Source organism: Pantherophis guttatus, chromosome 1 (assembly GCF_059756535.1).
Source record: "Pantherophis guttatus breed Tessera chromosome 1, ASM5975653v1, whole genome shotgun sequence".
Classification (NCBI taxonomy): domain Eukaryota; kingdom Metazoa; phylum Chordata; class Lepidosauria; order Squamata; family Colubridae; genus Pantherophis; species Pantherophis guttatus.
Genome location: NC_142063.1, coordinates 64,452,054 through 64,466,105, shown reverse-complemented (window position 1 = coordinate 64,466,105; position 14,052 = coordinate 64,452,054). Strand labels below are relative to the sequence as shown.

The 14,052-nt window shown below is 34.3% G+C and overlaps 1 protein-coding gene across 1 annotated transcript in view; it reads right to left on the bottom strand.

Moving 5' to 3' along the window:
• The window catches only part of CDIN1 (CDAN1 interacting nuclease 1), a 125,631-nt gene that overhangs the window by 89,294 nt on the left and 22,285 nt on the right, over positions 1-14,052 (bottom strand). The window contains exons 2-4 of the mRNA XM_034417935.3: positions 12,135-12,180; positions 11,222-11,286; positions 943-1,003 (exon numbers count right to left, since the gene is read on the bottom strand). Coding sequence (XP_034273826.1) covers positions 943-1,003; positions 11,222-11,286; positions 12,135-12,180 — 172 coding nt within the window. The remainder of the gene's footprint in view (positions 1-942; positions 1,004-11,221; positions 11,287-12,134; positions 12,181-14,052) is intronic.

Genomic DNA, 14,052 nt, shown 5'->3' with positions numbered 1-14,052 from the left:
AAGAGTAGAGCTTGCTGTACAGTTCCATTTATCTCTTTTGGGGGGGCGGGGTTACTAAAGATTTTAGCACTTAGAAGAAATAAATCCAGTGCATTTATTATAATTTTACAAAACTATTTGCAAACATATTGTAATATTAAAATCAAATAATATGATACTGTTACAATATATAACCATGTTACAAGTTTTAAAAGATAGGACTCCTCTTGGGAAATCATATAGAAAGTTTATAAACTTTCTGTGCCTACCGTAGCAAATAATCTTCTCCAATGTATTATATAGCATGTTAAAGCAGTCGTCATTCTGGTTGGTTTACGCAAACATTGGTTTGTCTCAGTAAGTCCATTGGTGACCTGGCTAATATTTCAGGAAGCCATGTTGCACTTAAACTAAGCTTCTATTTTTTAGTATCTACATATAATTTACATTGACATGAATATTTCATCCCAAAAATGCAGGAGTTTTCTTCTATTAAATGTGGATAACAACAATATAAACAATTAAAACTCACACTACACTTCTTTAAACTTTGATGTTCAGGAGGAACAGTTTCATTAATATTAAACCCATTTTCCCATTAAATCCCATATTAAAAAGATTTGAAAAAATAGAAAATAAAGGAAATTCATTTTATTGTAAAACCATAGTGTATATTATGGATATTTCTCTAAAAACAAAGCAATTAAACCAGTTCCTCAGAATCTCTCTCTCTCTCTCTCTCTCTCTCTCTCTCCATAAATTACACAAATATATTCATAAGGTAATATGTTGGTTACCTTAATTGATTAATTAATATATTTGTTTGCGCTCCTATTACAAGCAGATCAACATTTTAAATATATGATGTGCCCTAAAACTACATATATATTTAAGAATACTTCTTAAAAACCACTACAGATAAGATCTTACATTTTAAGAAAAAGACTTTTTAAAAATTATTACCTCATTGGCCAGTTCCAATAATACAGGAGAAGCTGCATTTTTAGACACACCTTTCAGGTATCTGGACAAGACAAAAATAAAAAGCTGTGGTAGATTCATTGAAAAGCAATGAAGACTTACTACCTCTCTCTGTCTCTCTTTCTCTTTCTCTGTCTCTCTCACTTTCACTAGGGCAAGAAATAAATAGAATACAGATTATATGTATAAGTAGCTTAAGATATAAATATTTGGAAAGCTGTCCTTAATCTCAGACTCTATGCAAATCAAAAGCACAATTATTACTAAAATTCTGAAAGGAAAAAAAGGAATATTACAGTTACACACAGAATACAAAACTATTGTTTTTAGGTTTCTGAAGCTGTACTCAATATTCTTTGACTGTCCCATGAACTTGACTCTAGATATGAATCTTATTTTGTGTGTGTGTGTGTGTGTGTGTCTAATAGATAAAAATACCTGTACGATTATTAAAGACATTTGACGAAAAGGGCAGCAGTTTCACTCTCTAGAGTTACATATTTCCATTTGTAGAACTTGAAGAGTGATGTAAACAGGATAGAAGTTTGAGAATAGAAGAGCAGTGGGTTACACCCTAATATATTTGATGGGAGATTAAGCAGATGATGGCCTATAGAAATCAGGATCAGGATCATCCAGAAGGTTATGTGGATTTATGGACATTAGATTATGTCTGTGAAAAAGTATACACAATCCAATTGTAGTGGATATACACTTCAGAGTAGAATTAGAAGGAACAGCTTCGATTTGGTAGCATTTGGGAGAGAGGTTTTTTTTTATAAGATCATTTGGAAGAGATCACATCCAACGTTATTTTGGGAGGAACAAAACCAACATTGTGTTAAAACAAAAAGAAAAACAAGTAATCTGACAATTCCCACTTCATATCAAATCTGAAAATGCTAAAATATACATTATTTTCAAAGGCCAAAGCTGACATTTGGAATTAGATTTTTGTAAGTTTAGTTTTTATTCTTTATATAAATGGGAGACTCCAACATTTTGGGGAGTATTTAAAACATACTTTCTCAATGACAGAAGAAGAGGTCTCACTCTACTGTTATGCCTCCTACTCTAAGCTCTTCTTTTCATAGGGAATCAGACTACTTCTGATGTCTTTATCCTAGATATCTTAAACTTGAATTGTTCAACATACTTTTCATGTCAAAAATCCTTAATCCCTTTGGAAGGACATCAGGTGAGAACAGTCATAGGAATTCTGTAGATAAAAATCCAGCCAAATTTGAAGTCGAAAATGAACCTGATGCTCAGTTATCCACTGGAATCAAGAGTCAGACTATTCAAGAATTAATTTGAATCCTATCTGTGAACCTTCAATGAGATCAAATTCTAGTGCTTTATTACTCACATGTCAGAAAATCACAGACTTGGAAGGGACTTTTAAGGTTATCTAATCCAATGCTTTGTCAAATATAGGGTCTACCAGAAGTGGTCTAATAGATGACTATTTGCCTTCTATTTCATGATTTGTGCAGGGGAGGAAAATTTGCCACTTTATGTGGCAGCTTGTTCCACAGGCTAAGAATTTCTACTATCGGGAACACTGTCCTGCCATTCATTCTACATTCTAGGTACTACTACTACTATACTACTACTACTACTACTACTACTACTATTCAGTGATGGGCTGCTGCTGGTTGTAACAACCAGTTCGCCCAGTACCGAAAATATGAGCGCACGCACGTGCACATTCGCTTTGCTTGCATGCCTTCTGCGCATGCATACGGCCTTAAAAAACACGGTGATATAGGATGGGTATAGGACCGGTAGTTGTGACCCTCACCCGCAGGTCACAACTATCGGTTCGCCTGAACTGGTCCGAACTGGCAGCAGCCCACCTCTGCTACTACTACTACGCTATGTGATAAATAATATTTGAAAACTGCCATCATATCTCTCCTTAGTTATACATACCCATTAAACCATTCATAACAGAAATCGATTTTCAGACCCCTACAGTCTACTTTGGTAACCCTCCTCTAAACTCATTCCAATTTGCTGCTGTCCTTTTTTATATTTGATGCCTATAAATGAATCCTAAAGTTGTGTCTACCCATCTTTCTGTGGTTCTGCAGAAAAAAAAAAGTATACATCACATATGTTGTTGGATTGCAGAAACCCAAAGTGGGATTCTTTTTTAAATAGCCACTAGTTTTCTTTGAAAACATGCAGTTTACATTCAGAAGTTCTCCTCTATTGTTTATATTTGAGCTTAGACCCTGACACAGGTGCAGACTACAGTTCCTTTTCCTATATTTTTTTAAAAAGTATCCCTAGCATTTCTTAGTGATAAAACATATGGTTCTAGGAAAATGTATTCATCTGTTTTGGATTTTATGAATGTTTGCATGTCTTTGCCACTTTTCCACCAGAGGCTCAGGTGAGTTCTACTAATATAGAAAGTCTGCCTGAAGTTTTGGTACTTCTTGTCTTTATTTCAAAAAGAAAGTAACCCGTGTGAAAAACTAATCTCCCTAGTTAGATTCCGTAACTAGCTGTACCACCATTAGCTATAATAACTGAAATAAAATATTTGTGAAATTAGTGATAAATCTTTTATACTGCATCAGTTTTGGTTTATTCTTCTATGGCAAACTACTTTAATTCAGTTAACATTTGAGGATTTTTTAGCATAAACTGCTAATATCAGATTTAGCTCTGGACTTCGACCTGGCTAGGTTCTGAATGGATTATCATTCTTTTATAGACTTGCTTGCATTTTTTCAATCATTTTAGCTATATACATACAATATCCTTCTTATAAGCCCTGCACTTTCATTAATGTAGCTGGTTATGTTTTAAGTTATTACTTAGTAATTTATTATTAAGAACTATTTTTTTTCTGGAGTTCAGGATGGCACACATAAGGGCTATTAACTTCAGAAGCATTGCAGAAAATAACGTTGCAAACAACAATCACAGAGATATTTGTGAATTGTTAGAAATAGATACATATTTTCCACATTTTAGCACATGGATAAATTAATCCTGACCATCAGATTACATTATTCTTAATATTTTCTGAACTTTTACATTTCTGATAATCACAGATAAAACCTGGAATTGTCAATACTCAAATGTGAATATTAATTTTTACTAAATTTAAAATCATTGTCATTTTTTTATTTAATAACCATCAGCCCTAGCTAAATTGGCCAAATGTCAGTTATAATGGGAGTTATATCCCAGAACATCTGGAGGGCAATCTGTTATCTATCCTTATTTTTTTTAAAATGAATGCATGCTACCTATTTCATTTCTGAAGGAATGTACTTTATTGTTTAAATTGTACTATCTATACTAGAATTGGCTTCGTTTTATGAGTCTAGTTTACTCATGCTGTTGGGCAGAGTTACAGGAAACTGAAAAGTGGGAAGATAAAATGGGCAAAAATCTGTACAGGATGAAAATCATATATTCAAACCTTCTAAAGGAATTACATACTTGTTTATAGTATGTAAACAGTCCTTGTTTAGCGACTGTCTCCTGAAGACACCTTTCACGGTTATTAATAACAAGTGATAAAAAATAATTTTGTGGCGAAAAGCTCACATTTATGACCTTCACAGGCCTAACTTTCCTTGAACAAAGGAAAGCTAGAGTAAGATTGTAAGCAGAATTGTAGATTTACTTAGCATTTGCTTTGCTTAACAAACAAGTTTCCAGTCCCAATTGTCGTTGCTAAATGAGGAGTATCTTGTATATGCTTCCCAGCCAATTAGTAGTGGAGAAAGAGAGACAGAAAGATAACAAAGATGAGAAAACCCACTACTTTGGCTTTGGAAGTGCCACCAATAGTATGCTGCACCTAATGCATTAATTCCCAGGGACTGAGGACCTGAACAAGAAGAAAAAACATTTCCATGCCTAGCTAATTTGATTAGTTTGTCAGTAAGAGTAAATGATTGATTCAACCACAAAGTCATTGGTTATGCCGAATTGGTGGCCATACAAAAACAAAGCAGTGTTTCACAGATTTACATACAGTACAGTTAAGAAAATCATTGCCAATATGTGCTGATAATTGTCATGGGAATGAAAGGAAAACCAAACTTCCAGTGCAGCCTGCAAAAATATTGGACAAACTTAACTGAGCTACCCACACTCAGATTGACGATACCAATCCACCATTTTCTGGCAAGGAAATATTGAGGGGGTAGGGTTAGCAGAGAATTAGAAATCTGTACTATGACAATCATGTATTCCTCAGTATTTTCTAACAGCAACTGCAACAAGGTAAACAAGGAGGACTGCTTATTTTTTTAAAAAAGAAATTTTACAAAAGTTCTTGCTCTTAGCGCTTATTATTGCTATTACAATAATAGAAAGCTCAGACAATTATTAGTCATTTTGTAAGCTTTTTCAAGTGAAAAACAGTGTGAAAATGGAAAAACAAAATTCAAACAACTGGAGTCATGTATATGCTGCAGGAGTAACTGAATGTATTGTTTATTTCCTAATGGTAATAGTGACTTAGAAGCTAGATATTTCTGGATCTCTATTTTTAAGTATTTGCACAACTCTAAAAATGAGTTTGGCTGAAAACACTAAGAAATCATCTAAGTCAAACGGGTGTTTATCATCTATTTATTTCAGTGTTTACAATGGCTTTATTATATTCACAAGGGAACCAAGATATTTCCATGGCTATGAACTTGCTGACCTGTAATTCTCACTTCATGTAATCTTACCAAACTCTGATTGCTCACAATGAAGGTTTGAAACACTAAGCAACTTGCCTTTGGAATTTACATCATTAATTAAAGAAGGAAGATTTCATTATTTCCCTCCTAAAGTGCTAGCTCTTGGAAACAACAAAAATATCTAACTGATAAAGAAATGACGATGACCCCACATTAAGAAAAAAATGGTCCCGTCTTTCTCCAAAAATAAGACCCTGTCTGTTAGATAGGTGGATTGAAGAGACTGGAGACAGGCTTCAAACAACAGCTCTTTATTCAGCAACTATTTACAATCCAGCAGCCAGTCCCTCTAACAGCCAGCCTTTATATAGAGGGCTGTCTGGGAGCTCAGCCAATCACATTTAAACATTCTTCCTGCCCAAACAGTGGACCAGAGAGAAAATTTCCTTGTCAATATCTAACACTGTCTTATATTTTTTTGAACCCTGAACTAAGCGCTTGGCCTTATTGCCATGCGCTGAAAAGCCTGATTGGGCTAATTATCAGGGGATGTCTTATTTTGGAGGAAACAGGGTACCTATTTTTATATAGACTACTGACAGAGGATTCAAGTTTATCAAACTGGAGAACAATTTGGAATTGTTTGTTGGTTTATAGAGTACTGTATGTATTAGCATAATTACAGTTGCCTTATTGGTGAGAGGGCAGCATATAAATAAGTAAAATAAAACAAACAAACAAACAAATAAATAAATAGCATTTATTTACATACATATTTTCCCTAATTTCAGTGAGAGTAGATAATTGTTATATCATTTTGCAATCTTCTTCTTTAAGGAAGTAAGTATATCTAGAATTTTTAGTAACTCCTTGGACTTGACTCTGGGCTTGGAATAAAAGCAGGACAAAAATGATGACGTTTGGTTAGTATTTAGATGGAAGATTACCAGACTGCAGGCTAGATTGGGAAGTGGGCAAAATATCTGGAAGAAGGGCATGGCAAACTACTTCTGAAATCCTGCCAAGAAAAATGCATGATGTGTCCAAGCTGTCATTAAAAATTAAGCCAACACCAAGTTAATTTTTACTTTCTTACTATAGATATATTTTAATAGACACTTAACAGAATAATGGCATTCATATTAAACTGGCAATTATTATTGTACATAGGACCATTACATAAATATCTTGCCTAAAAAACTCATGATAATCCTGATATGCAAACTATAAGAAATAACAAACTGGTAATTTATAGGTCCAAGGCCACTGAAAAATGATGCAGTGGAAATATTAATTTTTCATAATGTTAATGAGAAGAATTATAATTAGGCAATAACACTTTGTCTTAAACACATTTCTACATTAAGCATATCCTTCTTCTTAGGATTTCTGTTTGGAAGTTGATATCAGACTTTTGTCTCCTAAATTATGCCATAATTCAATGTACATTATGGATTTTATCCAAGTTAAAAGTCCTACATAAATTTTATCTTTAAAATTAATGTGCGGGAAATGATTTATCTGCATAACAGAAGAAGCTAATACTGATGAGTTCAGAATACACAGTGAAAAAAGGAGGATAATCTATATTAAAAGCAATAATTGCAAGCAAATGCAAGTTTGAAAATCTCACATTCGAAATTGACCCCATTACACCTTTAAATTCTCATGATGTTATTTTTTACGGTAGAAAAGACAAAGATTTTACTCAATGCACTGATGTAAGGACTTCATATATATTAGGAAGTGGCTCTCCTAATATATACAGCTAATGTGCTATCACCTGCTTCAGGATCCCTTCTCATTTTCCCTTGGCTGAGAGAGCCATTATGGGGGATTCAAGAGGTGGTTATTCTTTGCTATGATCTCTTGATTCTGGAAGATTCTTCCTATGGAGGTTAGGATTGTATCAATGCAACCTGCAACCTGCTTTTTGCAGCCAGATGAAAATGATGTCTAGTTTAATGAAAAGAAAGACTATGGGCAGCATGATAGCAGTGTTCCAATACCTAAGGGATGCCACAAAGAAGAAGGAGTCAACCAGTAGTGGGTTCCTACCGGTTCACCCCAGTTTGCGCGAACTGGTAGTGGCGGCGGCGGGAGGCTCCGCCCACGCACCCGGACATCATCACGGATGTGGGGTCGTGGTCACATTTCCGAACCGGTAGCAAAGGTAAGTGGAACCCACCACTGGAGTCAACCTATTATTCAAAGCACCTGAAGGTAAGACAAGAAGCAATGGATGAAATTAATCAAGGAGAGAACCAACCTAGAAATAAGGAAAAATTTCCTGACAGTTGGAATAATTAATCAGTGAAATGACTTGCCTTCAGAGTAGTGGGTCCTCCGACACTAGACATTTTTAAAAGAGACTGGAAAACCATTTGTCTGAAATGATATAGGATTTCCTGCTTGAGCAGGGTTGGTCTAAAAGACCTCCACGGTCCCTTCCAACTCTGTTATTCTGTTATAAGATTTGGTGTTTCATCTTATTTTTGGAATTAAGTACCTAAAGCATAACCATACCTTTCTATCACTATAATTTTAATTATTTTTATAAACGAAATAATTGTTCAGTTTAATTCATGATTTTGTTTTTGCCTGCTTTGCATGGATATGGTTTACTACATATAATGGGCACATTATAAATATTAGAAATGCTTTTCAACATTTTTATAAATCATTTAGAATTTTAGATGAAGAAGCAGAAGGGATACTCATCAAATTTGAGGATGGCACAAAGATGGGGGATTGCTAACACTTCAGAAAAAATCAAGATTTTAAAAGATCTTGATAGACTTGAACTTTGGGCACTTTCCATCAAAACACTGTCCACTGAGGAGCAAAGTAATATTCTCCTCTAGGTAGGTAAAAAGCAGATGCATGGGTTACAAAACAAATGATTCCTGGCTTAGAAGTAGTACTTTGGAGAATAATCCGAATATTTTGGCAAACTATAGATGAAAACAAGTGTGCTCCAGCTACCAAAACAGTCAATGCAACCTTGGACTGCATCAGTTAAGATACAAATGGCAAGATGATGGGAAGTGATCATTCTATGCTGCACTGGGAAGATCACACTTGGAATACCATGTGAGGAACTGTTACAGAGAAAACTGTATAGCTTTATTCTTCATAGTGCAATGAGAGCAGCACAAAAATGGAGAAAAGAATTTTTAAAGAGAGTTATCTATACCTGAAATAAGGAGGAAAATCCTCATTTTGAGAGCTATTAATTAGTAGAACAGCCTGCTTTATCAGAGGTTTTTAAGCAAAGTTTAATCAGTCATTTGTCTGGGATAGTCTGAGGGTTCTTACTCTGGGCAGAGGGTTAGACTACAAAGGTGCTAAAGTCCTTTCAAACTCTATGATTTTATGAAACAAACAGGCACACTTTCTGAACTCTTTGATGTCTGCAAGTGCCTATGTCCATACGCTAGATAATGAAATAAACAGGTCTTAATCTAAAATAATATCATAACTGGAACAATCTTCTGGAGATTGCAATTTCATACTTGTCTAGCTGTGAATAAATTCTATTCAACTCATTTATTTCTGAACAGACATGTATACTGTTAAACTTTAAATCTAGTTTAATATTACAAACTGTATATAAAGACCAGGAACATTAAATTCTAACTAAAATCTATGGATTTAATGCTATTGATCACACAGTTTCTTTTTTTTTTTATTTAGAAAGTTTTAACAATCATTACAACAATTTTCCCACCTCCCACCTCCCCATCCCCCCTCTCCCTCCAAACCCCCTCCCCCCCCGATACCTACCCCCCGGACTTCCCAGAACAAAAACAGGGTATAGCATAACAAACATAACCTAAATTAAGCTAACTTTCTGTGGTCTCCAAACACCCCCTTGCTCTTTAACTCCCCTTTCAACTAACTAAACATATTCAAAAAGAAAATATAGATTTCATTCATAAGCTATTTGAAACTTTTTAGTCCGATATTTGTTTTGAATATAGTCAATCCATCTTCTCCATTCCAATATATATCTTTCATTTGAATTGTCCTTCAAATACGCTGAAATTTTAGCCATCTCTGCTAAATTCACTACTTTTAGTGTCCATTCTTCAATAGTAGGCAAGTCTTCCTTCTTCCAGTACTGTGCCACCAAGAGTCTGGCTGCTGTTATTAAATTTAAAATCAACTTAGTCTCTATAACAGTACAATCTGTAATTATGCCTAACAAAAAGAACTGTGGAGTAAATTTTATCTTCTTTTTGAGAATATTTTGAATAATCCACCATATTTTTATCCAAAATGCCTTAATTTTTTTACATGTCCATCATATATGATAATACGTGGCATCATCACATGATCACACAGTTTCTTAATGTTCATTAGGCATTTATGCTTCTGTTTCACTATGGACATAATTTCTAATTTATGCCTGCCAAGTGCATTTTATTTATATATTTAGCTTTATTTAATTATTAAAGTAACTTGGTTGCTTTTAGTTATTTTTCTTTCAACAAAAGTAATGGATTAAGTACTTTTAACATTACTTACAAGCAGCAATGTATATAACACACTATAGAATGAAAATGCATCATGATTTTGTATTGTTCCTATATTTATTATAAATACACACACACATATACATTTAACACACAATTCTAAGACAAAATTGCTACTCAACGCTTACGATACAATAGTTCTCTTAATCTAGCAATAAACAAATGCATGAAGATTACATTAAAGTTCATGTGCTAAAACAGTTTAAACAAAATAATATAGTACTCCTTTGTGGGAAAATGTGATATAAAATTATGTATATGTATATGTGTATGTGAAAGTATATGTATATGTATATGTATATATAAGCTTTTTAATTAAAAGGAAACTAATAAAATATACATCTCAGATATCAAGGTACAATCTTACATGCCAAAAACATTATTCATTTTTATTCAATCTAAACAGTAACATTTCCATTGAATATCCAATCCAGATAGCCTTACAATGTAATTATGTTGTGGAGATGTCTATGTCAATAGAAATACTAATAACCTATAACTAATTTCAATTACATTTTATTAACTGCAGGTGCACATAATCAGGAACAGTTTTATGAACTGATATAGTAAAGGTTTACGGCTATTTTAAAAGGCTTTATGATAACTCTGTTTATGAAGCAAGTAGTAACATTTCTTAATTTCTATGCCATTTTTTAAAATGGCTAAGATTCTAGACTTTTTTCTCAGTCAACATGGTTGATATTTAAGCTAGTATCATTTAGCATATTAAAACTAGTAGGTAAATTCTCAAAAACACCTTAGAATATGAAATAAAAAAGTCTGCAAGAAATTAAACCAAAATCCTCAATAAAGTAGGTGAGAGTAAGATCACCTGTGTGTACTAAATGAAAAAGGTGAAATGCCCAGAGTGATTGGATTGTGACTTGACAGACCTTCTCAGGGGCTAGTTGCCATTTATTTTTAGAAAATTCAAGGGTGGAATTACAACTCTAACTAAATCAGAAAGCAGGATTGTTAGCATATATCTCCTTAAAAATGAACACCATAACCTGGATCACATATGAACATGTGTCATTCAATGGTCTGAATAGCTCATACCTTTGATAGTAAGCTTCAGTTGCCTCTGGTGTATGATGTTTTGCGTGCGTTCTTTTGATTAATTTCTGAAACATTAAAAAAAAAAAAAGCTTTGCAATAAACCAGGTAAGAAACCCAACCAGTAACAAATCCCTGGAAACTTCCCCCCACCCTCATCTCCCCCATGAAATCCTAGCTGTAGTTTCGGAAATAATTTATATATATATATATTAAATGAAACATCTTTTGACTGTAGTGCGATACAGCATATATGTAAAAGGCAGTAAGGTCATAGTAATTGAATCTAAATAAGTTTGCTTAGGGTTACAAAGGGCAAAGGAAAAACTTGTTCTCTCTTTCAACCCTTATATTAATTTCCCTTCAAATCAATTCCATCCAAGTCCTGTGCACTCTGGTTTACAATTCAATTGGCATTTTTAACCAGGAAGAACATTGTTTAAAAACAACTTATTTGAAAACTACAGAAAGTAATTCCATTGAGACTTGCCACTTGAGTGACACCTGTCATCTCATGATAAATGACTCCATTTTCTGCCTCTCTTGCCTTCTGCCACTCCGGCAATGGTCATTTATCATCATCTCTGTCAGCCATGGAAAGCAGCACTGACAGTGCAAGTCAGCAAACATTTAGCACATGGAACCACGCAACACAGGGAAATTATTATTGTCAGAATAATAATGGTTTAGCATAATTTATTACAGGTCCACCAAATAAGCAAAGGCTAGATGTTATTAGACAGATGGATGGGTAGGCTTGGCAGCCATCCACCGAGACTCAGGCGGTGCTTGATGGGGAAAGGGGAACATCCTCCAAACCAATCAGAAAGCTGGCAGTTCAATTACAAAGAAATAAAGGGACATTCATCATTCAATTAGGCACCTGTCAACCCTCACAAAGGAGAAAACTTCTAACCTGGTACTCCTGGGAGAAGATGCTCAGCAGAGTGGACTGCGATTGACTGGAACAAATAAAAGAAGGACAAAGTTAATTACTGGAGTGCACAGCAGAGAAACAAAAGAGAAAGGAGCTTCAAAGGTAGGCCTGCTGCCCTGTAATCTAACAGAACACGAAAACAAGTGTGGAAAAGTTGTTCCAGATGAAAACCTCAGACAAAGGCTTCCTACTGCTAGGTCAAGGAGAGAGTAAGAAAAAAAGAGTTTGTAGGGAAGGGGAAGAGAAGTTGCATGTTGCTTTGGTCATTCCTTTCTAGCTCCATAACACAAAAACTGGGGTATTGGTAGCATGTACTGAAGTTAGAAAAGAAAACATGACCATTTTCATTAATAGCTGATGCAGCTAAATTCCATTAGCTGTTGGGAACAGACTGTTTGTTCACTGGCAACATATTGAAATTCATTTTGTTAGCAGCAAGGAAACCTCTTCAGTAGCTGTCTCATATTCAGGGGTGAAACCCAGCTCTCTGTCAGAAGCAGGATATGGGACTATGGTAACATTCCTACTAAAAGTGATGTGCTTTGAAAATAGAAACTTTCACAGCAGGAAACTGAGATTCCCTGGAGTTGGTGATTTCCAAAGACTGCCATAAACTTTATTCTTTTAAAACTCAGTGTCAAATACCTGGCAATAAAGCAAACTGAAATAACATCACTACCAGCACCCCAAAACATTTAGAAACAGGACAAGATTTTTCCATCCCTCAAAAACAGGTCATACTGCTTCCAATTGTACTCTAGGGATATATGCACCTCATCACATCTTGAAGAAAATTTGATGCGACCGAAACAAAAGACCATCTCTATGCATTAACTTTTTATTAAAGAATGTACAATGTATAATTGACATTAAGACAATTGATATTCACTATAAGAGAGCCGCACCAATTAGCTTGTTACTTTCTACGTTATGATCAACAGCACTAGAAAAATGGGAGCAGCAATCTCATGCTTGCTTTATGTGGTTCAAGGATAGTTTTACGGAAAACCTGTGGGGGGGAAAAATATTGCTTGAGAAGAATCATTATTGACACCAAACCTTGACACCAAAATTGGTCTAACAACTGCTATTCAATTTTAAGCAATCGTGCAATATACAGAAATGGCAATATTTAAAATTCATGGTAATACAAGTCTTTTCCTTTTCTCATTGAGATACCTGAGTTTTAATAATAACTAACCTGGTTGGGCAATACTTTCAAACAACAGACAGAGGAAAATTGCTAACAGACGATGCTACTATTTACATCAATTTTAGTTTAAAATAATTTAGAAAAATATTGAAAAATTGAGTGATTAATTCATTCAATAAATTCATTATTATCTTTTCTTTTCTTATAACTTAATATATTTTTAATATATCTTAAACAAACAAACAAAAAAGATTAAATGCAACCCAAAGACTAAAAATAATTAGTAGATTAAGCAAGTAGAAGATATAAGCAAGTTAGTTATATAGATAGTCCTCACTTAATGACTGATTGATTATTATTGATGCTTTTGTCCAATTGCCTTTTGAAAAAAGCACCTTTGGGACAACAATGGCCTGGATGACTGAGAATCTCTATAGACAACTGGTTGCTTACTGGCCAAAGTTATGATGGACTCAAAAAAAGTCATGGTCATTGATTTCATTTCAGACGGTTGGCAACTAGCTCATATTTATAACTGGTTGCAGCATCCCACAATCATGTCACAGTGATTTGTGATTTCCCCCCCCCCCTCATTTATGGCAAAAATTGCCCATTCAGTAGAATGGATTTGCTTAATGATGACATAGTTCACTGAGCCATATGATTCACTTAATTACTATGAACTCGCTTTATGACCATTTGTAAAAAATGGTTATAAAATTAAATCAGGTTACATTGAACCCA